The sequence below is a fragment of the Sander vitreus genome, chromosome 2 (assembly GCF_031162955.1).
Source record: "Sander vitreus isolate 19-12246 chromosome 2, sanVit1, whole genome shotgun sequence".
Lineage (NCBI taxonomy): Eukaryota > Metazoa > Chordata > Actinopteri > Perciformes > Percidae > Sander > Sander vitreus.
In genome coordinates, this window is record NC_135856.1 from 30,255,876 (window position 1) to 30,279,479 (window position 23,604).

The 23,604-nt window shown below is 39.5% G+C and overlaps 1 protein-coding gene across 1 annotated transcript; it reads left to right on the forward strand.

Annotated features, from left to right (window-relative positions):
* Positions 1-2,438: 2,438 nt before the first annotated feature.
* Positions 2,439-23,484, forward strand: LOC144530482 (excitatory amino acid transporter 3-like). Its single transcript, XM_078270068.1, has 13 exons — positions 2,439-2,556; positions 4,162-4,302; positions 6,776-6,868; positions 17,255-17,372; positions 17,638-17,680; positions 17,772-17,834; positions 17,940-18,115; positions 18,429-18,536; positions 19,771-19,893; positions 21,660-21,854; positions 22,335-22,466; positions 23,014-23,109; positions 23,316-23,484. Exons 1-13 carry the CDS (start codon positions 2,439-2,441, stop codon positions 23,482-23,484), a joined length of 1,575 nt encoding a protein of 524 aa, XP_078126194.1.
* Positions 23,485-23,604: the final 120 nt, after the last annotated feature.

The window sequence follows — 23,604 nt, forward strand, 5'->3', positions numbered from 1 at the left end:
ATTTGGAATATTATCGACTTCCAAAAATTATTAAAAACCAGGGAGAGGAATGTCAGAAGTTATCAGAGGAAAGGAGGTGCTTGCGGTTGGCAAAGCTCAACCAGGATCTACGAGGGAAAACTCTGTCTCGTTCGGTCTTTGAATTGAAAAAAAAAAATATTGAGAGTCACTTGGCTACACCTTGAGTATCACAATGATATCATACAGTTAAGGTTAGGTTGATTAAAGACATTATTGCATTACTTACTTTGACCTTCACAACACATTGGTCATTAATGACTTGGTACTGCGTCTCCCTTACCCATCCACACACCATCTGGTTATAAGCCTCCAAACTTTTGTAGGATTTAAGGTCTTCCCCTGTGTATGGGCTTGGTGAGAAAACCATGTAGTTGACTATATCGGGATATGCAACTGAAGGAAGAATCACCGGGTCGCCATGGATCCAAGAAGAGGGAGCCAACTTATAGGGATCTGCACCGCCAGTAAACTGTAATTTCTCAAAATATCGTGCCTTTTTTGTGGTCCAAGTCCTTCCATGCCTTTGCATCTTGGACGTGTTTTGATGAGCTTTTCTGTTGTTTAGACATAAAGTATTAAAGTATCCAAAGTGCACAATACTCCATTACTCCATTCAGTTGTTTACACCGAGTGCCTCCAAAATGCCGTGCATCCAGGTTACCGCCCAGAACGTGACGTCGGTGAACACCCTCTATACAAGGTTTATTTCCACTGACAGTCATATTGGACTGGTCCAACATGAATAAATAAATAAGGACCATGTCTACATAACAGGACATGTTTTACTGGTTGGACAGTATAAAAACAATAAATAAAAGAGAACAGGACACAACTTTTCTTTCGCTTCTTTGATTAGTTCGTCAGTTTTGTTGTCTCTATCAAATTCAGCTCCATGGGGTTTGTCACGTAGTGGACCCGTGCGCTGACGTGTACTAACATGTGCAAGTGGCACGGTAACTGGCCTATGCAACATGATCATTATAGCGTTTCAAGCAGGCTCTACATCCAACACAACTAAGCCACACAGCCAACGGACGAGACGCAGCGCTCCACAAAATAAACAAAATATTGCATACTTATTGCAACACTTTCGATATATTGCGATAACGATATTGAGTCGATATATCTTGCACCCCTATGAGGTAGTCAACTGGCTACCTCACTATTTCTGATAGAAGTATTGAACTTTTACTCTTGTATCTAAATGACCTGACTCATGTAACAACTAACTTGTTGGCAGAGAGTATACAGTATGACACTCAAAAACAAAAGTTACCTAACAGTTAAAGGAGAAATCCGGCCGATTTTTACCTGAATCTTGATCACTAGATGTCTCCGAGTACTGTCGATAGGAAAAAAAACGACCAAAATCGGTACTAGCAAACTGGAGTTGCTGCAGCTAATGGCCAGACCTCCCAGTTAGCTAAAATGCCAGTTAGTAGGCGCGTCTTATAAAGAGTGCATTTGTGCCTCTTAACAGACACAAAATGCAATTAAAATTTCTGTGCAACATGAACAGGGCCCTTACGTGACAACAAGATGCATTTTCAACTCAGACATTGTGAAGACACTGTTTAAATTCAAAGTTTGTACTGTCACCTACGTTGTCTCAATCCTGCCAGTAGCTACATTACATTTAACATTTTGAATTGTTACCTACTGAATTTTGTATAAACATATTTGCAGTACAATTAATATAAGAAGCCTGCACCTCTTTCCGTGCGTGCACCCCCCCCCCCCACCCCGGGTCAGCTACCACCACAAATAGAATCTAATTCTGTGGGAAACACTGAGTGGAGTAACTGCATTCAAATCAGTTTTGCATCCTGTACATATTTCATAAAACCACTAAAATGCATTTTTCCAGTATGTGACAAAGTGAAGTATGAAATATAGCATTGTAACATGTATAGAGCTGAAACAAGTTGTTAGGTTAGCGGTAGGTAGGTAGGTAGGTAGGTAGGTAGGTAGGTAGTTAGATAGATAGATAGATAGATAGATAGATAGATAGATAGATAGATAGATAGATCCCTGATCCCTTTACTTTATTAATTCCACTGTTACAGCAATTTGCAATTTTTGCAATTGGCAAAAAAGAAGGAAAGACAATGCAATAGTGCTAATACTTGACAGTTATAACATGTAGAGCTGAAACAAGTTGTTGTTCAATCAATAGATAGATAGATAGATAGATAGATAGATAGACAGACAGACCAGGGAGTCTGACCTGTTTACTTTCGTAGTTTGTGATTGTCATGACATTTGTCAGAGTTCTATCCAGAATCGGTTGAATCAAAACAAAAGAGCAAAACAAAGGTTGAGTACCAAGCTGTCTAAACTGTTCTGGTTAACATATTTTAGTCATCAGTATTAGATAGCTAATGTGTTTGCTTACTAGCTAACTAGGCTGCATGAAAATGGATAATGACGTTACTGAGGAGGAAAACCATGTTGGCACCACAGGCTGGAGGGGTTTCATAAAAAAAGCATGGGCTTACTTTCTGCAGAATAAATTTCAAGCAGCTGTTGTCCTGGGTAAGTGATGACTACAAGTTTAAGTTAACTAATGTTAGTTGGAAAGAAATATATAACTTATAGCTAGTTAACGTCAGCCTGACTAAAGCTTACTACCTCATTAGACCTCATGATTAGACCTAGCTTGTGTATCTGTCTTTTTTTTAGTGGAATTTAAGTCACTTCTTAAATCACTTTAGTTTATAAATAATTAAAAAAAAAAACATTTATACTGACTGACTGTTATAAGAATGTATTTGATGAGCCTCCTTAACAAAATATCGGTTATTTATCCTTTTTTTAATATTGTTGTGAAATGAATTTAAACATTATAGTGTGATTGTGTATCCTGTTACAACTGTATATATATTTTGTGTACGTTTTCATACCTCATTTACTTACTTTTCTACATTTACTTATTATTAATGTATTATCTGATTAGGAATCAGAAACTTTTTGTGTATTTCTGTTTATATAGGTTCTTTATGTGTTTGTATATTTTATGTTTTATGTGTTTTTTGTTGGTTTTTGCTCTCGGACCTTATATTGTGTATCGTATGTAACCTATTTGGCTTTTATTGTAATTGGTAATTGAATTAATGAATAAAATATAGCCTATTTAAAAAAAAAAAGCTTGTGTAGCTAGCTAACGTTAGCAGTTAACCTAACATAGGAAAGTTCATATTGGCAAAAAATATTTAAAGTGAGTGAAAGTGGAATTAAATCTTAACTGAAGGTGGCCGGGTTGGTTCAGTGGGTAGAGCAGGCGCACATATATTGAGAGACTTATGCCTCGACGCAGAGGTCCAGGGTTTGAGTCCGACCTGTGACGTTTTCCTGCCTGTGTTCCCCCTCTCTCCCCTTTCTCACCTAGCTGTCCTGTCAAAATTAAAGGCAGAAAAGCCCAGAAAAGGGCCTCCAAATTATTGTTAATTTTTGAAAGTTTTTTTAAAAATTAAAAAGTCTTAACATGATTCCAACGTATTATTAGCAAATATAAATCCCCACAGATGGTAGATTTACTGGCCAATAGGTAATGTAGTCACTAAGGTAGCCATCCACAGATACAATTCATCCCAAAGGATTGACTGTTTCACATTTGTTTCACATTTAAGGGTTAACATTAAAACATGATTTATAAAATCATGCCAACAATTATTAGGCTATTTGAATAGCTTAGTATTCTATGCAAAATAAATTATCTAAAAATGCTTTAGGGTGCCCTAAAAGTTATTGTAGGACCAGATTAATATGCAACTTCATTTTATACAATATATGTAGTAGGGGGTCCCTGATCCGTCTCTCTTTCAGTTAAGGGGTCCTTGGCTTAAAAAATGACAGCATTTCACTCTATTAGGTGTTTAGAATTGTATCTTAAAAATGAACAATCAGTCTAAATGTGTTTAAAGCACATAAAGATACGCAAAAAAACAAACAATACAGCCACATTTTAGCCTAAATACGACATAGGTTTTTATTGATCAATGTGTCTTTGCTTAACAATTTGATGTTCTTTATGGATTTCCACCTGTGATTTATGGTTGACTGAATAGAAAACCCCCTTTTTGTAAAAAGGTTTGGGTTTTGTTTTACCTCTATTTAGATTTCTTTGTTATTGTCTCACAGGCATTGCCCTGGGCTTGACTCTCAAGGCCTCTGCCGAGTTGGACACACTCGAACATCTCCACATCGGCTTTCCAGGAGAAATGCTCATGCGGATGCTTAAGGTGGTTGCCGTCCCTCGCATTATTACGAATATGATAATAGGTAAGCCACACAAGTAATGCTCACACTGTTAACTGTTACATTTGGTTATAAATGTTGTACACACTGCATTTAAAGAGAACACACTGGTGGTTTAACAAGTTTCAACTTATTCAAAATATATAGAGTGTTAAACCTTCAAGCGAGTCTTTGTAACTTTTAATGAACACCAGCCACTGTGGCCACAAGTCACAATTACAGGATAAGGGTAAATGCTAAAAGGTAGCAAGTATAGACGATTCAAGAATTCAAGAATCATCTTCATCAAGTCAACAAACTGACTTATTAATGTCACTTCCACAGCCAAGTAAGGCTGCAGCAGAAAAACTTTTATTGAGGGTATTGGAAGAAAAAAAAACTAAAACTACAGTATATCTTTCTGAAAAACTGAAACTAAACTAAAACTAGCAAAAACATTTACATAGTCTTGCTTTGAGGTCTAACAATCATGAATAATGTATTTCTGCCTCTTAAAACATTTGCCAAGCCTTGTTTTATGTTTTGAGACACTGGCTTGTGGTCTCCCTCTTCCTCTTCTTCTTGTCCTTAATTGGCACACAGACACATGTCATGACACGTTATATTCCTTAGCAGGGACTACTTCTTTGTTAGAAAGTGGTTCCAACGAAAACTGTCTACTGTTTGCTCTGTAGATTATCTAGAGTAACTGGAACATCCAGAAAAAAATGAGGTTCTGGTGAATCTTTGGTGAATAGTGACTTTATCATCTGATCTTCTGATCCTCTTCTCAGACCTGCAGCTACAACTCCTGGGATATGTTGTTGTTGGATGCTGTAAATAATGTTTTTACCATGTTACCTGCCATTACAGAAGAACATGTCCATTTTAAGTTGACACATCTCAGGATGAAAGGTGTATGTTTCCAGGGGGAAGCTTGAGGCTACACCTCATGGCCCCCCTGAAGCCTCAAGCTACCCTAATGAATTACTAGACTGATACAAAAAGTACAAATACTCTCATTTATTTAAGCTATTGTCGACAAGTATTGTCAATTGCTAAGTATTAGCTATCTATACATCTATCCACCTACCTACCTATCTATCTATCCACCTACCTACCTATCTATCTATCTATCTATCTACCTACCTATCTATCTACCTATACATCTATCTACCTACCTATCTACCTACCTATCTATCTATCTATCTAGCTATCTACCTATCTATCTACCTATCTATCTATCTATCTACCTACCTATCTACCTACCTACCTATCTACTTATATATCTATCTACCTACCTATCTATCTATCTATACATCTATCTACCTATCTATCTATCTATCTATCTATCTATCTATCTATCTATCTATCTATCTATCTATCCTAAAAACTACACTGCCTAAACTACACTGTCATCACGGCATGACGCTCACTTTTTCTTGCTAAACTCCACAACCACGGCCCATGTAGCCAGCTCGCAGTCACCTATTGGCAGCTAAACAACTGCCGCTGGTAGTGCTATGTAGTTGGCGTCCCAGAGCTCTGTAGCGGCTAAAAAACAACCAGCAACTGCTGCTCAGATTTTATTGTTCGATCACACTGTAGACTGTTCACGTTACAGCGCTTTACTTAGTTTAAAATACTTCTATTTAATATATGGTCTATGGTGAAGTAGCATTGATCACTTTTAGGGGGATTCTTCATTTCATTCTTAATTTTTTTTTTTTTGGGGGGCATCCCACCTACCTACCTACCTATCTACCTACCTACCTACCTATCTATCTACCTACCTACCTACCTACCTATCTATCTACCTACCTACCTACCTACCTACCCACCTACCTATCTACCTACCTACCTACCTATCTATCTACCTACCTACCTACCTATCTATCTATCTATCTATCTATCTACCTATCTATCTATCTACTCATCTATCTATCTATCTATCTACCTATCTATCTATCTATCTACCTACCTACCTACCTATCTATCTATCTACCTACCTACCTATCTACCTATCTATCTATCGCTAGTTTATCAAGATTCAAAACCCAAACTCGAGGCTTCAAAACAGCAGTCCACAAACCAGTGGGTGACATCACAAGTGCTACGTCCATTTTTTTTACCATGGAAATAATTTTTACAGTCTGTGGTGAAACTTTATACTTTTATATGACACTTCTATAAGGTGTGGCTGTTGTACACACAGGATGTGCTGGCTTCCTTTATGTGTAAGACAACATGTTTGACAGCTGGTTGACTGCTACTGCTAAACGTAACTGCGCCACAGTATTTTACACGTCTGACACCAATGTCTCACAATTTAGCGATGACATACTGTATGTCTTCTCACAGAGGTCTCAAACAACACACCTGAAGTCACTTGTTATTACTGAGATGTAACTGTGTTCCCCTCACTCTCCATTAACTACCCTTATGTAAGACTAATACATTACCTTGACCCTCCATACTGTAGTCTGCAGATTGTAGCTCATGTTGTTGTTTTTCCTAGGTGTTTCTTGTCTAGGTGTTCACTCTTCCAGGAAAATCATTCTACGTTCTGCAGCATACATTTTGTGCACTACTCTGATAGCTGTGATTATAGGTAAGAGAAATGTTGTTGTTGTTGTAAATGTTGTAAATGTTGTAGAAATATTGGTTTTACTAGGAAAGATGCCCTTTTTAATGATGAACACCTATGGCATTTTAATGTTTCCTTCTTTTTTAACTCGAGCATGTAAATGTCCTATTTAAAACTCACTCACTAGCCTCTGTCACCATTGTAATTGCAGTTTTTTTCAACCAGGTAACACATTTACTAATTTCTTGCATGATCATCTTCAAGAATGTGTTCTTTTCCATGTGTTATGCATATTTAACCTTTCTCCCAGCAGACAGTTTGTCATAGCAGTGAGCCAGCATGCGCAATACACAATAGAGTCAAAACTTGGACAATGACAAAGTGAAATCTACTAGGAGTTTATTATTATTATTATTCGTTGCACTTGTTTTTGATTAGTCAAAATGTCTGCTGTGAGCAAGGTCTATTATCACATAATCCAAGTAATGTTGAGTTCATTTGTGGTTACAAAAAGCTGCAGGGGGACTACCAAACCCTCACAGGTGTTTTCACTTTGTGGCTAATTACACTGCTGCTCAGGTAGGGGGTGGGCAGAGCGATGCTCGATCAAATATGCGATGTCATCCAACGTCATGAACCAATAACAAAGATGAAGTATCAGTTACAGGAGAGTGAGCCACAAGATGTGTTTTCTGCAACAAACGAGAGCCCCAAAAAAAATATATCCCCCTAGTGGGGACTGGGGAGCTCACCCAACAAATGTTACATAGATATAACTGTGCGTTTTCTAGGGACGCGCCGAATGTTGGGCCGAATAAGTGAAAATGCCGGATAAATTTTACCGAACAATTACGTTTTTTGATGACGCGATCAAATAGCAACCAGTTTGGAGTGAAAGTGTGCGCGCTTTATAAATGCAGCAAACGTGTCGGCAGTGTGGAAGCACTGTCAAAACTGTCAAAAAAACGGCAATATTTAACGATTCCGATCGTAGGTACTCCATGCACAAGCGCCGACAGCATGAGACTCTGCATGTCATGTCATCGATAAGAAGAGTGTTTCCTTTTCCTGTTTCGGGTTCTCAGAACGGGGTCAGGAAGCGGCAGTATTGACAACAGATGAAGGCACTGTGTCTTAAGAAGCTTGTGGTTTTATTATTAACTATTAACTCACTTTACATCGTCTTTGCTATTTTTTTCCCTCTCGCTTTCCCCTCGCACAGCAGCATTACCTGCTCCACATACTCACGGACGTGACTCACTCAACGCACCTGACATTCTCGCTCTAACTTGGCTAGGCTGATTTATATAGATAACTGAGACACTATGCCTCTAGAGTCGGTACTCGTTCACCGTCACTCTCTCACTCCCTTTACCACTCACTCCCCACACACACACACGCCGGCCCTGCTATTCTCTTAAAGAGTTCGACGCACACACCAACGCACAAGTATAAACTTCAGGCCACCTCATAGGCTACGGCGAAAGCTCTGCGTGGTACGGTGGCCGAGACGGTTCAACACAAACACAAAAGCCACAACACAAACGCAAAAGCCACAACACAAACGCAAACGCTACAACACAACGCAAAAGCCACAACACAAACGCAAACGCTACAACACAAATACAAAAGCCACAACACAAACGCAAAAGCCACAACACAAACGCAAACGCTACAACACAAACACAAAAGCCACAACACAAACACATAAGCGACAACGGAAGTAAGTGACAACGGAACTTTTCCTCCTGGGGCCCCTAATGATACTACAATTCACCATGGTAACAACCACAAACAAACTGGTCGGCGGAAATACTCACACGCACACATACACCGAGTTTGAACATATATTTCGTTAAAAAAAGCAACACAGCGGCTGCTGCAAAAGAGAGAGAATTTGCGTGGGACTAAATGCGTTCCAATATAGTGTATTAATTTCATTTAATCATAAGTATAATATTACTGGTGAACAGTGTTGGGAGTAACACATTACAAAAGTAACGCAATTACAGTAATGTATTCCTTTTCGCTGTAACGGAGTAACATAATGCATTACACCGCAAAACATTTCTTCACTGGAAAAAAAAAGCCGTGAGGATCAGGTGTAACAGGTGACGGTACGTCAGCGCGGATAGCAGTGTGTCCGAGCTGCTGACAGATATAAACATGTCGGGAATTAATGTTTAGGCTTGCTACACGTATATATCATTGCATTTTCTTAGCTGTGGAAAGTAACTATGCCGTACTTCAATACAACTGTAAAGTACTTTTAACTGAGTATTTTCATTTTCTCCTACTTGTCTATTGTACATTTTACTTCTCTATTTTTAGAGCTTTAGTTACTTCGCATATTCATATTAATTATACAAAATATTATGGATGATCTATGATGTATTAAAGTGGATGAAGAGGAGACGTTATTGATCCGGTGGTGAAATTTACAAGCTACCTGCCAAGTCAAACTTCTGCTATTATTTTGGTGAAAGTAACTCAAAAGTAATGCAAAAGTAGTGTAAAGCATTGCAATTCAGAGACAGTAATATTGTAATACTCTCAAATGACAGTAACTAGTAATCTATAATGTATTACATTTAGGCAGTAACTTGCCCACCCTGCTGGTGAACCTATAATCTATTTCATTTAGGTGCAATCCTGTGGGCGAAAAAGTCCTAGGCCTACTAATCCCACTGAAGCTGCAGCACCATCATTAACAGAATTATAATTCATAATCTTTTATTTCAAAGGATTTACATCATTCACCTGCAATACACTTGGAATTCCTTTTTAATGGCTCTTACTGGTTTGTGTCCAGCGAACACTACAAAAACTTTTAAAAAAAACGTTTCAGAGCGAGTCATATTCTTCTCACGGCGCTACAGTGGCTTTACTAATATGCTCCGCATCACCAATGTTGTAAAGGAAACTGCTGTTTGCAAAAAAACGTAATGCGACACAAAGAATGTGCTGGGATGTAGAGCATGTCCACGATGGGTGACGTTAGTGATATGAGGACGGATAAGGTTATGTAGGTTACATAACTGATAGACTGGGAAGAAAAAAACGATACCGCTCAAATAGGTAGTTATCTGGAAATGAAAATGCATCTATAGTTGGGGCCTCAACATCATCTCCCTGTTAAGTAATACAGCTTCTTCATCAACGGGATCGTCAACAAAAGGAAATGCCATGTTTTGAGAAAAAAACATTTTATAGTCTGCCTAACATGGTTACCAACCCTGTTTTTTTATTCATGCTGATAACAAACTGGTCTAAAAATGTGCCTGATACAGACTGAATGAATGAATGAGGAAATGAAAGAGCGCTGTGTCAGAGGGAGGAGGCTCAGTTACCATAGTAACTGACCCTGAGGTTAAGTTACTTCCCTTTCTGAAACAGAAAACCCAGAGTTTCCCTCATCTCAGGGTTAACAAACTCAGAGTTTTCACTAAAACTGCTTTCTGAAATGGACCCCTGCACACTGCCTGCGTGGCATGAGCGTGGCGTTTCTGTTGCGTGTCAGCTGCGTGGCGGCTGCGTGGCGTTTTCTATGTCTTTGCACACCAGAAACGTGTCTGACGCAGCGCTGCTGCTGCTGCTAGCCTTGTAGGTTTCTCATTGATAAAATGAAATAATAATGTGTTCGTCAACTGTATTTTGTCAATATTTTTGTGTTTGTACATTTGTTTGCACATATTTCGATATATATATATATATATATATATATATATACATACATATTTTTATATTTCAATTCCCTTTCCTGAGATAATAAAGTCCATGCCATTGTTTTATCAGAATCCAATTGAAATACAATTTACAGTAAAAAGGAGTTCAACAGATTTTGCTAAATTGTTAAACTGTTAAAAGCAAAAGCAGTTGTGGAAATGTACTGCACTCAAGCAGTAGTATACTTCATGTTAAACATAAATATAGACTGATTTCATTACAGCAAAGACAACGTCGGCAGTATTGACGGCAAAATAGGCTACAGGATATTTTGCATATCTGCATTTATGTCAAAACCTAGAGACTTTCAAACAGCAAAATGTCATTTATTAAATGCATTCGTCAAAATGACATATAAACATCTTTTCCTATTCTATTTTGCCTTCCAACACGCTTGCGTGTGGCGTGAAAAATAGGCGTCGGTTCTATTTCTAGCATGCACGCGTTTTCGGCGCGGCTCGAGTCGCGCCTGAGACGTGCGTGTCACGTAGGCAGTGTGTAAGCTCTAACCTGTTGACATAGGAGCCGAAATAAAAACGGACACGCCACGCAGCCAGTGTGCAGGAGCCCTTAGGCCGGCGACAGACTGGCTGCGTGGTGTGAGCGTGTCAGCTGCGTGGCGTGTTACAGAAATATTACAGTCCAGGGGGTTTATTACAGTAATTAATTAAAATGAATGAATGTATCATTGAGGTGAATAATTGTCATATGCACATTTAAGGAGGTTACTTTCCCAACAAAACGCGCAAAAGAGGAGGGAGGAGTAAATTATGCTAGGCGACGTGTGTGGTGACTCAGATATAATTAGAAAAGTCAATCCAAAGGAGAATAAATAGATGAAAGCAATACAGAACGCCTGAGAGCCTTACTGCTAAATATTCCATTATGTTTATATTTGGATTGTAATCTATGTTTCCCTTTGCATAAAGATATTTCCAGCATAAATTGATTCAGAAAAAGGTAGAAATAGGTGCATAAAAATTCACCTGAATGCAGGAAATGAAGTGTTCAATGCTCAAAATTTTCAGATGCAAGCTAGAAATGAACATACATTTAGAGATGCACCGATTACAACTTTCTAGGCCGATTCCAATTTCCGATTTTCTTTGAGTTAGGCCAGCCGATACCGATTTTAGCTGATTCCGATTTCATTTTTTCTAACCACTTTACAGCACACACAAATATTTATTTTCTATCTTTTCTTTAATAGAACGTTTTGCACAGAACATAGAACATTTTTTGAACAGATAATGGATCACTATAAAATAGAACTATATAAATTACTCCTGGTGTGGGAAATTCACACACATCTATAGTGCAACGTTAGAACCATTTCCTTCTTTTCACATCCAATATCCAACAAAAAAAATGTGATTTGGGTTTTTGGTGTCGTCCCTCCACGCCCTACTTTTTCCTTGCAGGTGTTGCATATTGCAAACTTGTTATCTTCTGCACACACGCTGAAGAATTTCCAAACAGCTGACATGTCGCAGGTTAATTCACGAGGTTCCCTACATGTGCGAGAATAGCGCGGACACACGGGTACGCATGACACACGGCGGAAAAGTTGAGAGAAAGGAAAAAGTGACTGTGCTGTCGCGTCCGTGTGTGCGTGCGTCCTTGAAAACTGTAACTCGAATAACTTCTGTTGTCAGTTATTTGTAGCATTGACCGGCATGAAATCGGCATATGTCAGACTGACCTGCCGGTCGGCGGTCATGACCGAGGACGTGAAAACCGGCCAATTCCGGTCACCGGCCGGTCTATCGGTGCATCTCTACATACATTGCTACTCTATTGCTGACACAACCCTGTGGAGATCTGGCCATGCGAGGGGGGGGGCGCGCATAACTCAATCTTGCCTAGGGCAACCAAAGGGCTAGAGCCGGCCCTGGGTACAAGACCGTGTACAGAAACTATCATAGACTTCAATGGTAGAAGCTCACTCTAGCCGTCCGCGGTTTCGCAGGTACGGTAAAAGTTTCTATGGTAACAGCGAGTTGGACCAATCAGACACGTTGCTGTTACGCTTAGGATTCTGGGTAGTGTAGTTTTTCTCCATTAAATCACGGTTAAAACATGTTTTTCTTAAAACAAGGTTGTTTTCATGCAGACTTCTAGCTTCTACAGGAGCAGAAACCTTTGTTTCACAACCACGTAGCTCAGGGGTCAGTCTACCTCGGATGGTTTAGACTATTATTATTATTATTATTATGACTGATATTCTAAATCCTTATGGAGAAAATCAATGGGATTTTTACTTCCGGAGTCGGCTGTGGGCGGGACTGTTGAGGTCTATACATCCATGGACGAGACACGTGTGTGACTCGAACAGCTCACATTTACCAACAAAACTTACAGCGAAAGACCGTGCAAAACATTTCAGACCATCCTGTCTATCTGTTTACATTTTAACATCAATGTCGCTGAAAGCTGCTGCTGTTTCAATCCTGTTGGCTCTCTGCAGCGGGCGGGGGCTGCTCAGTTCCCCCCGCGATTGATGCACGCACACACACACACACACACACACACACAATCACACACGGTGGATGCAGGAAAAACTGGAGATGAGATGTACAGGATGACCTAAATTGAGGACAACTACGCTCGTTATTGTAAGTGCAATGATAAGTTAAAGGTCCCATGACATGAAAATTTCACTTTATGAGGTTTTTTAACATTAATATGAGTTCCCCCAGTCTGCCTATGGTCCCCCAGTGGCTAGAAATGGCTATAGGTGTAAACCGAGCCCTGGGTATCCTGCTCTGCCTTTGAGAAAATGAAAGCTCAGATGGGCCGATCTGGAATCTTGCTCCTTATGAGGTCATAACCCCCCCACCTTCCACCTTGCCCCCCCCCCTCTCCTCCTCAATAGCATTTAAAGCTACAGACACAGAAATGGCACATACTAAGGAAAGCTCATTGAGGGACTGGCTCTAGTGGCTGTAATTCTGCACCAAGGCTGAATTTTGGGAAAGAGACTTCAGATACAGTATTAGGGGACCACTAAGGTCTATATAAAAGAGACTTCAGATACAGTATTAGGGGACCACTAAGGTCTATATAAAAGAGACTTCAGATACAGTATTAGGGGACCACTAAGGCCTATATAAAAGAGACTTCAGATACAGTATTAGGGGACCACTAAGGCCTATATAAAAGCATCCATAGAGCACCATGTCATGGGACCTTTAAAGTCCAATAAGTACTTTATCAAACCATATGAATGTGTGTCCCAAGCCAGGCCAGGTTAGGAAATTAACTAACAATGTAAAGATCAACAAGCCACTGACAGACAGTGACAGATATGTTCATATTTGATTCATTCAATAAATTATTATTTTTTGTCTTAAATCCACCAGCCATTTTCATATTATACCAACATTTGCAGCCTTTTTGGTAAGGCTCCTAGAAAATCTCAGCCCAGAGTAATTAGCCTAATTAATAGTAATAATTATTATTCTCCCCAAAGCAAGTTTGGGGAGTTGCAAATTGCAACTTTTTTTTACAACTTTCACTGTCTTCCGCAACTTCATTACAACAAACATACAAAAGGCATTTTATCGCAATTTTTTACAAAAGCTCCTGCGAAATCAGGCATTTTGGGCCGCAACAATCTAAAAAAGGCCGCGAAATCCTGGAGGGACTGCCCTTGTGTGTTTTTTCATGTGTTATGGTGCGCATTCACCAGTGTTTTTTTGTTGTTGTGGTGCGTGTAGGCTACTCCTGATTTTGTCAGTTATCTCATCTCTTATATGCTGTGTCTCTTTGATCCTATCCTGTCCTATTCATGGTGGCCTACTAGTGGACATTGCGTCATCACGTACTGTAGTAGGGGAGCCTGCCTTGATAATCCTGCATAAGGGCCCAGTGTTGGCTCGTTACGCCATTGAACACAGCACCCTCTGATTTAAAGCGTTAAAACAAAAACCATGAAAATCTGGAAATATTAAAAACAAAGCGAAAATGAATTGTGTTATGAGTTCTTCTGCCTGTGGGAGGGTTCCAGAAACGTCCGCCCTTGGAGCATTATATTACTTGTTTTAGCCGATAACAGATGAGCATAAAAAAAGAGCTGGCAGGAGACCATCCTCCTCTGCCTCCTCTGCCCCCCCAGACTGCTCTTTTGCCCTGCAGGTGTCGCTGTTGAAGCATTTTAATCAGAATTTAAATAATGGCTTTTTTTACAAAGAAGAGAGAAAAAAATACTGTATTAATGATACTGACATTCGGTAATTAAGGAAGCCCTGAAAGGCAAGATGAAAACTTAACTTAAGTTTATCTCCTACGTACATAAAAAAGTATCTCGTATGTCGTAAATACTTCTTCATCAGGCTGTTTTGAGGGCGAGAAAGCCGCGCTGAAGCGCTTACTGCATGATACAAAGGGAATTGAAAGTTTAGCTAAATGCAGCATAAACAAAAGGTTTTACCTTTTTAGTTAATAATAATAATAATAATAATAATAATAATAATAATAATAATACATTTATTTTATATAGCGCTTTAAAAGGTACTCAAAGGCACTTTACAAGGGCAACGAAAAAAAAAAATAACTGATCGGTAACAGGATCAGTTTAACAACAACAGTAACAACTAGAGATAACTATTAAAAGGTGCAGCAAAACAGCATAGAAACAGGATAAAGAAGACAAAAAACAAAAGAACAAACGTTAACAAATGTCTACTGTAAAACATAATGGAACTGTGTATTGGCGCCGACTTGTGTTTAACAGTAAAGCTAGGCTATATATATGAAATCATATTGTGAGGAGTCTGCATGTCCCAAACTCATTGGACTGTTTAGGTAGTTATCGCTATAATCTCTTTCAGGCCATTAAACTCAACTGCTGAGATGAACCAGCCTCTTTTTTTCCCCTTACCAGCGGTCCACATGGCTAATTAATATTCACTCACATGTAGTCCTATGATGTAATTTACGTGAATATTAATTAGCCATGTGGACCGCTGGAAGAGAGTAAAAAGAGGCCCATGTAGCACGGTGACGTGTCACAACATAACCAACCCTGGACAGCTTACTCTCGTGTTGTCTAGGTTTCTACAACAGAGCTTTTTTGTGCTTGCACATTTGAAAACTACAGAAGCTAACGCTAGACCCGCCAGACTAGAGTTAAGGATTTGGGCCTACCTGGATTTTTGACATCAGGCGCCGACGATGCAACTTCCCACAGCGTTGCCACTCGCTTCACAGTTCATTTGTTAAACAATTAAAGATGCGGACTTAACAATAACATTGTTGAGCAACGTGACATCATGACTTCGCGTAAACATACACGCCACTTTCTAAAGCCAAGTGGCGTGTTATCTCTAAGCATTTTCAGCTGTCCGCGTGTATGTCTACGCCGTATACAGCGGACGGGTTATCCGCGTGTATGTCTACGCCATATACAGCAGACGGGTTGGGTTTAGGAAAAGAAGAACGGGACGGTTGGGTTTAGTGAAAGAAGAAAGCGACGGTTGGGTTTAGTGAAAGAAGAAAGCGATGGTTGGGTTTAGTGAAAGAAGAAAGCGATGGTTGGGTTTAGTAAAAGAAGAAAGCGATGGTTGGGTTTAGTGAAAGAAGAAAGCGATGGTTGGGTTTAGTAAAAGAAGAAAGCGACAGTTGGGTTTAGGAAACGTGACACACGGGACACAATCTCCTGGGTGAAAGTCCTGTGTTTGACCCATCCACCACCCCGACCAACCTCCCTATGCAGATTTTCGGGTTTTCATACTACTCGCTTGGTGTAAATTCACATGCAATTGCAAGGTAATTTAAGTCAGTGGAGGCCAAACGGCGTTGATAAACACACTAACACGCGATTATACGTCTTGATAACACGCCAAAATGGCATACGAATTGGCGTGTCATACATACGCCACTTACTGAAATCAGTCTGTGTTGAGGAGGAAACGTCAATTAGCTCAGGAAACGCTGATCCTCTCATGCAGCCTGTTTCTGCCGTCACATGTCCCCAGACTGACCCCCGTCCCTCTGTTTCACCTCTGCTTTGAGCTCTGTGACTCAGAAAATGTCTTATCTGTGGTAATGTTTTATTGTTTTGTGTGGACCCCAGGAAGAGTAGCTGATGTTCTGCATCCTCTAATGGGGATCCTAATAAAATCAAAAATCAAATCCTTAAACAAGTGTAACGGGCCCCTCACCTCGTGACCAAAGATGAGTTCAAAGGACTGAACCCAGAGACTCAGTGGGAGCATCCCGAACAGCAAATAACAAGAACGGGATGGCCTCATCCCATTCCTACGACTGCGCCTCAACAAATGTTTTTATCATGCTCTGTAATGTGCTAAGAAACGGCTCTATAGCTCCCTGTGACTGCGGATAGTACGCAGATAAATACTTGGGCTTTATTTTCAACTCAGCCATGGCTTGCTTATACAGTTTGGATGTCAAATTAGAACCTCTATCTGACTGGATGGTATGTGGCTAACTAGCCCAGGAGAAAAACTTCACACTTCGTATGTACCAGATACTATCATCATTCAACTTTCCTTTATTTCAACAAATTACTCTTTTTTTATATTTTGATCTCCCTCTTGCCTCTCAAAAAATAGAAGAGGAGCAACCTCCTCTGCCTCTATGAACCAGCCTCCTCTGTACTGTATGAAACAGCTATAGCAGATACAGTACTTCTTATGCTAAACCATGGATTATGTGTCATAGGGATAACACTGGTAGTGTTGATCAAGCCAGGAGTTGAATATGCTGTTAAAAGAGAAGAAGAAGAAGAAGAAAAAGATCAGGCCTTCTCCACTGCTGATGCCCTGATGGATCTTATAAGGTAAGAAGAAAGATACATAATTTCTGGTTTCAGTTCAGCAAGGTCTTTAGGTCAGTCAAGCAATTTCAGAAAGTGCTGGAACATCTAACAAGATAATTGACATCCACTTGTTATGCTTAAGCAGACATAATTTGGTATTTCAGGTGTTCTACGCAAACATCCCGCTAATGTGTAATTATGTCCTTAATAAAGCTGCAATTCTTGAGTGGTTTGTTAACATTTCCAAGTCTACTGATAGTGATAGACTTTTATTTATTGTTTATAGGAACATGGTCCCAAACAATCTGATTCAGGCTTGCTTCCAACGGGTACGTTTTTCCATTAAGCTTTCATTGCCTCATTTCCTCTCTTTCCATGTAATACTTCTGACGTGAATACTAATTATTTCTTTTTTCATAGTTCAAGACTGATAGGACGGAGATTGAAGTTGAAGTCTATGATAACAATATTAGCATGATGACGGTAAATATTTTCCCCTTGTCACTATTTAGATTTGCAGTGATTATCTTTTATACATGAAGTTGCTCTAAGATCATTTTTCTTAATGAGTTTCTGGTCTTGTTACAGAATGAGACAGACGTGGGGGGCCACTATGTTAACGGAGTCAACACATTGGGTCTGATTGTCTGGTCTTTTGTTTTTGGCGTGATCCTCAACAATATGGGAGAACAGGGGAAAATCCTTGTTGAGGTCGTCACTGCCATTAATAATGCAACAAGATATTTGGTCAACTTCATTTTGGGGTAAGGTCAAACATTTTATTGTCTTTCTCCACATTGAAAACATTTAGTGATACAGTACAGTAAAAAAAAATCTGTTAAAACATAGCAGTCTTTCACTCTCTCGTCTGTTTATTTGTGTTCTAAAGGAGTTTCAGATCATTTTTCAAGTTTTGTCGCTCAACGTTTTTTTTCATTATCATTTTGATGTTTCCATTTTTTGGAAATGAGGGGAAAATAGCCTTTTTTTTAAGCTAATATATAAATGGTATTCAGACAGCTGTCTCCATTTACTACGTTTTTCTTTCATTTTTTCATTTCACTATTTTCTTTCTAGCTACTTGCCAGTTGGAGTGATGTTCATGATTGCAAGCAATGTTTTGGAGATTTACGACTGGGATACTATCTTCAAGCTGGGAGAGTTTGTTTTAACGGTTATGATTGGGTATGTTTATTTTTACTGTTTTAACTCTGAAATAACACATCAACAATATATCTATAAAACTGGGCCCACATAAGCTCCTAGTTTTATTGATGCTAGCTAATGTTAGCAAAGTTTACTTAGCTAGGCTATTGCCCTATAACGGATTATGTTGGCTTTATCAGTTTTCCCTATTTTTGCTACTTTTACACTGTGTCATAGCATTAGCATTACCCCAAAATTGTAACTTTGGGCCACCGCAGCAGTTGTTCAATAAAAGTTGTAGTCTTGCATTAAAATATATATAAAACAGGTCTGTTACTTTTACTCACTTAAAGCGTAAAAGAGTCATTAGGTAAGTCAAGTATTCACTTGAATAGTCCCGCATTGCCAGACCTTCCTCCACAGCGCTGTGGAGGAGGGTCTGGCTAGTCCACACAGCAGGTTTAGTCGTGCAACAGAAAACTCAGATTGGACAAATAGTCTAGCTAGCTGTCTCGCTTTACCTTGCAGAGATCTGAGAAATGGTAAACCATAAATCCACCGGAGTTTAAAATGTCAACACAAAGAAAGCGGAAGGTAACGGATATCTGGCCTTAATGAGTGAAATCTGGCGGACCGAGCAATCCTGGAAGTGGAACCTCGTGGATTTAGACTTCCACTTGACTGACCTAAAAACTTATGAAAGTTGTAGAAATTGTATAAAATAAGTTTGTAGGAAAAAAAAGAAGAATCTGTGCCATTTATGCCAAACATATAGTAAATGTACATGTGATTATTTATCACTTTCTTTCAAAACCATTCCAAATGCCATATTTAAATGTGAACAGGTAGGCCTTCTCAAAACAAAACAGTGGTCATGCACATTTCCACAGAGAAGCACAAGACTCAGTGTCAAAATTATTCTTCTATACAGAAATAATAAATGACTGCGCTTGACCCCGCAAGGCATGTAGATAACAGAAACCCAGCAAGAATGATATAAAAGAAAGGTGAGCAATATCTAGCTAAAGTTTGCTAACATTAGCAACAAAGAGCTAGTGGTCATATGACCAAATAAGACTGTAACAGTGAAACCCCTGGGTGTAATGAAGGAAGGGTGCATTTTGCTGCTTATGAATTCAACTTTCTGTTTTGTGTCATTTCTTTCTTTCTCACTTTATGTCTCCTTCTTAGCAGCTGCATTGTAATTGCAAACTCTTGCTGTTGTTAGTATTGAATATATCAGTACTGATTGTGCACTTATTTTGTGTTTCAGGCTTGTAATCCATGCAGTAGTAGTTTTACCACTGATCTATTTCGTCTTTACGAGAAGTAGCCCCTTTGCTGTTATCAGGGGGGTTTTTCCTGCCTTAATGGCTGCACTGGTCACCTCATCCAGGTAAGATGATGTAACACAGTAGTATCCAGTGCTGCAGTACTCGAATCCGAGACTCAAGATGTTTTTCTATTGTCTCGGACTGTCTTGGACTCGATGGTATTTGCACTCATACTTGTCACGGACTTGGCCATTGGTTTTGCAAAATATTGTATCTTGCCAAATATTCTAGTTTGTCTCAGCCGAGTCCAGCAATATTTGCTTACTCCTAAAGTAACTTCCTACTTCAAACAAAACTATTGATTAAGCGCGCTTGTTCAGAAAATGGGTATGGTTGAATTAAAAATCCATCTAGAACGGGCATTGACATTGGTCGCCTGGTATATGCCGCAGCACGTGCATGCAGAGGCATCAATCATTTTCATTTTGGCCTCAGACACGTCGGCGAGTACTTTCTACACTATGAATTCTTCAGGACAAGTGATACATTCAAGAATGGGAACATCAATTGTTTTAGTGACACCTGTGTTGCTTGTTATTTGTTACATTTTCCATTGGCAGTACAAAATGTTATTTTTACACCATGACAAAAAGACTCAACATTGTTGTATTTCCGTAATATGGCCTAATTTGTTCCTAAAGTGGTGTTACTCTGCACTCATTCCAAACAATGCAAAATGATCATCCTGAAATAGAAGATATATTTTCTCTCTCGCACATACATTATAAACAGGTAAGTAGTGATCTTGAAGAGGATTCTTTTTTTTCTGTCTCGGTCTTTACTGTCTCTCATGTTGACTCATGTGACTTGTTCTAGACTAGTCCTGAGGCCTGAACTACGACGCAAGATTTGGCATTAACGAGGTAACTTCAGGTTCAACCCAGGGTTTTGTGTATCATGACAGTGGATCACTTGTTATCGGGTTCAATCGCTGTGGTAACTCATGCTGAACACCTAACCTGGTCGGGAGCAGGTTATGTTGGAGATTAGAGATCAACCGGTGTTAAAGCACCGCCTACTGACCAATCAATACTTGGTTGATAACGGCGTCACCGTTCTTAGAAGATCAGGTGGAGCTCGGTGCGGAGAGAGAGAGAGAGAGAGAGAGAGAGGGAGAGAGAGAGAGAGAGAGGGAGAGAGAGAGAGAGAGAGAGAGAGAGAGGAGAGAGAGAGAGAGAGAGAGAGAGAGAGAGGCGCTCAGAAAAGTTAAAACATTTAGAGACCGACAACCCCGTTAATGGGTATTTTTATGAAAGAAATAGAGTTTCAGCAGAGTGAATATACATAATAGGCTATTTGTCGGCTTCTTGAGCCGTGTGTTGCCAATGCGCACATTGGTTTGAATTATGTTTTTATATTTTTTATTTGCTCTCACGATTGCTTACCCCTGCCAGGGTTGCAACTGAAATAATAGGCTAAATCAACGGCAGTTTATGGAAAGCACAAGTGTAGTTATGGTCAGATCTTGTGCCTGACTGATGGGGAAGCGACATTGATAAGCGTAGTTATTTACGCATCTACAGCGTCGGCTATTTGTTTTGCCAGCTTTCCTCCTGTTTTAGGAAGCAGCAACTGTATTGCTTTTTGCCTGTCTGTGTTTTTCATATTAATGTAGAATTATAGTTTGCTCTGGATTCGTTGTACAGGCCTCTGGTCTTTGACTTGACCAAGGTGGTCTTGACTACAGCACTGTTAGTATCACAGAGAGCTGTGACTTCATCCTCTCTGCCTATTAGTTAATTGATCAGTAACATTTTTGAGAGATTTACATTCGTACTATTTTCATATGAGTAGTGCACTAACAGAGGATGCATTGTGTTTCTCCAAGCTCTGCCACAAGTCCAGTCACTTTCAGATGTTGTAATGAGCAACTGAAGATCGACAAAAGAATCCTTCGCTTCATACTGCCCATTGGGTCCAACCTCAACATGAACGGATCTGCCATTTATGAAGTGGTCGCAGCAGTTTTCATTGCCCAACTCAACAAAATTCAACTGGACTTCGCCCACTTACTTACCATTGCGTAAGCCACTCTTTCTTTTCTTAAGGAAATCATAGCATCATCTTCATAGCTAATGCTTTTATTAAAGCGTAACTCTCGCCAAAATGCAACCTAGGGTCTTTTCGTGAATGTACCCGAGTCAAACTTTCGTTTAAAAGCATATTTAGGACAGAATCGCCACTTTTAAGATTTACCGTATTTTGGTTTTTTGGTCAAATGGCCTTTTGAATGGGAGTAATAGGGGCACTTTTATGCTAGCCTCAAAAAAGCTATTTTTAAAACACTAAGAAGGCTCGACACAACATGAAACTTTGCTCGAAGTATCACCAACGAAAGTTTGACTCGGGTACATTCACAAAAAGACCCTAGGTTGCATTTTGGCGAGAGTTACGCTTTAATAGTGGTTAAAAGTATATAATATGAGGCCTTTGAAAAAGGGAGTGACTTACTAAAACTACATGGTACAGTTTAATGAGTACAATATCTGTGTTTGATCTGCAGTGTGACGGCAGCAGTGGCCAGCACAGGAGCAGGGCTTCCAGCTACAGGAGCAGTGACCACTCTTTTTGTGTTGGCGGCGGTTGGTTTACCTGCAAAGGAAGCCTCCACTCTGGTGGTTGTAGAATGGCTCCTGTAAGTTTAATCAGCAGTTAAGAAATTGATAGAAAATGTAATAAATGGATTACTACAGGACTCTGTTTATAAATGTTAGTGCATGTGGCCGTGAAGAAAACATAGATATTTCACATATTGGGGAACAGCTTGTGAGAGCTGCTTGGAGGCAGTCCCAGCCCACTGTGTCTCTTCAGTATTTCCAGTACAGTCCCTTCAATAGCCAATCTTTTGTAAATATAGGTGTTCTTTGTTTGTCACTGTAACTAATGTTTGGTCATTCAATCTGACATTATTAGCATGTTTTGTAATTCAAGCTATATTGTGTAATTGTTGTGAAATGTAATTTAAAATCTTCACAATTGAAATAATTATTAATCAGCATTTTGATCATGTGTCAGATTTGTCGACCAGTTCTTATCACCTCCTTTTTTCTTCATGGTCATATATTAGCAAGCTAATGTTTGTCCAGTCAGCTACACAACATTTTAGAAAGAAACAAACAGAATTAATGTAAAGCAGCATATATCCTCTGCTGTCATAGTCTGATGTTGTTTCTGTCTTTCAGAGACCCCTGCAACACTGCTGTCAATGTCATGGTAAACTGCTTCGGCGCAGCACTCATTTACAGAGTGTCGACACAAGAACTGGAACACATGACAAGGTACAGGTCTACATGGTCTTAGTGTTTTTGTTGTTTTTTAACCCAGTACATTTGCAGAAAAATTTCTACATTTTTCAATCTGATACAAATGATTAATATGAGGCTAGTAGCAGAATGGAGGATCAGAAATCTGCTGCCTAAATCAAATCTATTATGCTGATCTTCTCACACCATTGACGGCCGTGTTGTGTTTTTTTTTTGGCTAGGAGGGATGCTGCAAATCTTGAAAATATTCAGGTCAACGTCAGCAGCCAGGCCTCTGATGAGGACATTTTCTACAGCAATGCGTCCCAGAGCGAGGACATTGGTCTCCAGATCCTGTGCACCCCACCAGAATATCTGTCAGACCAAGACAGCGATGACGAGACTATGTAGTGTCAACTCAGAGTACAACAGGGACAAATAGGGTGGACTTCATTTGAATTGCATTGATGTAACAGATGTGCTGTAGTTATTGAATTGATGTAATAAATGGTAGTTATTGAATTGAATTGA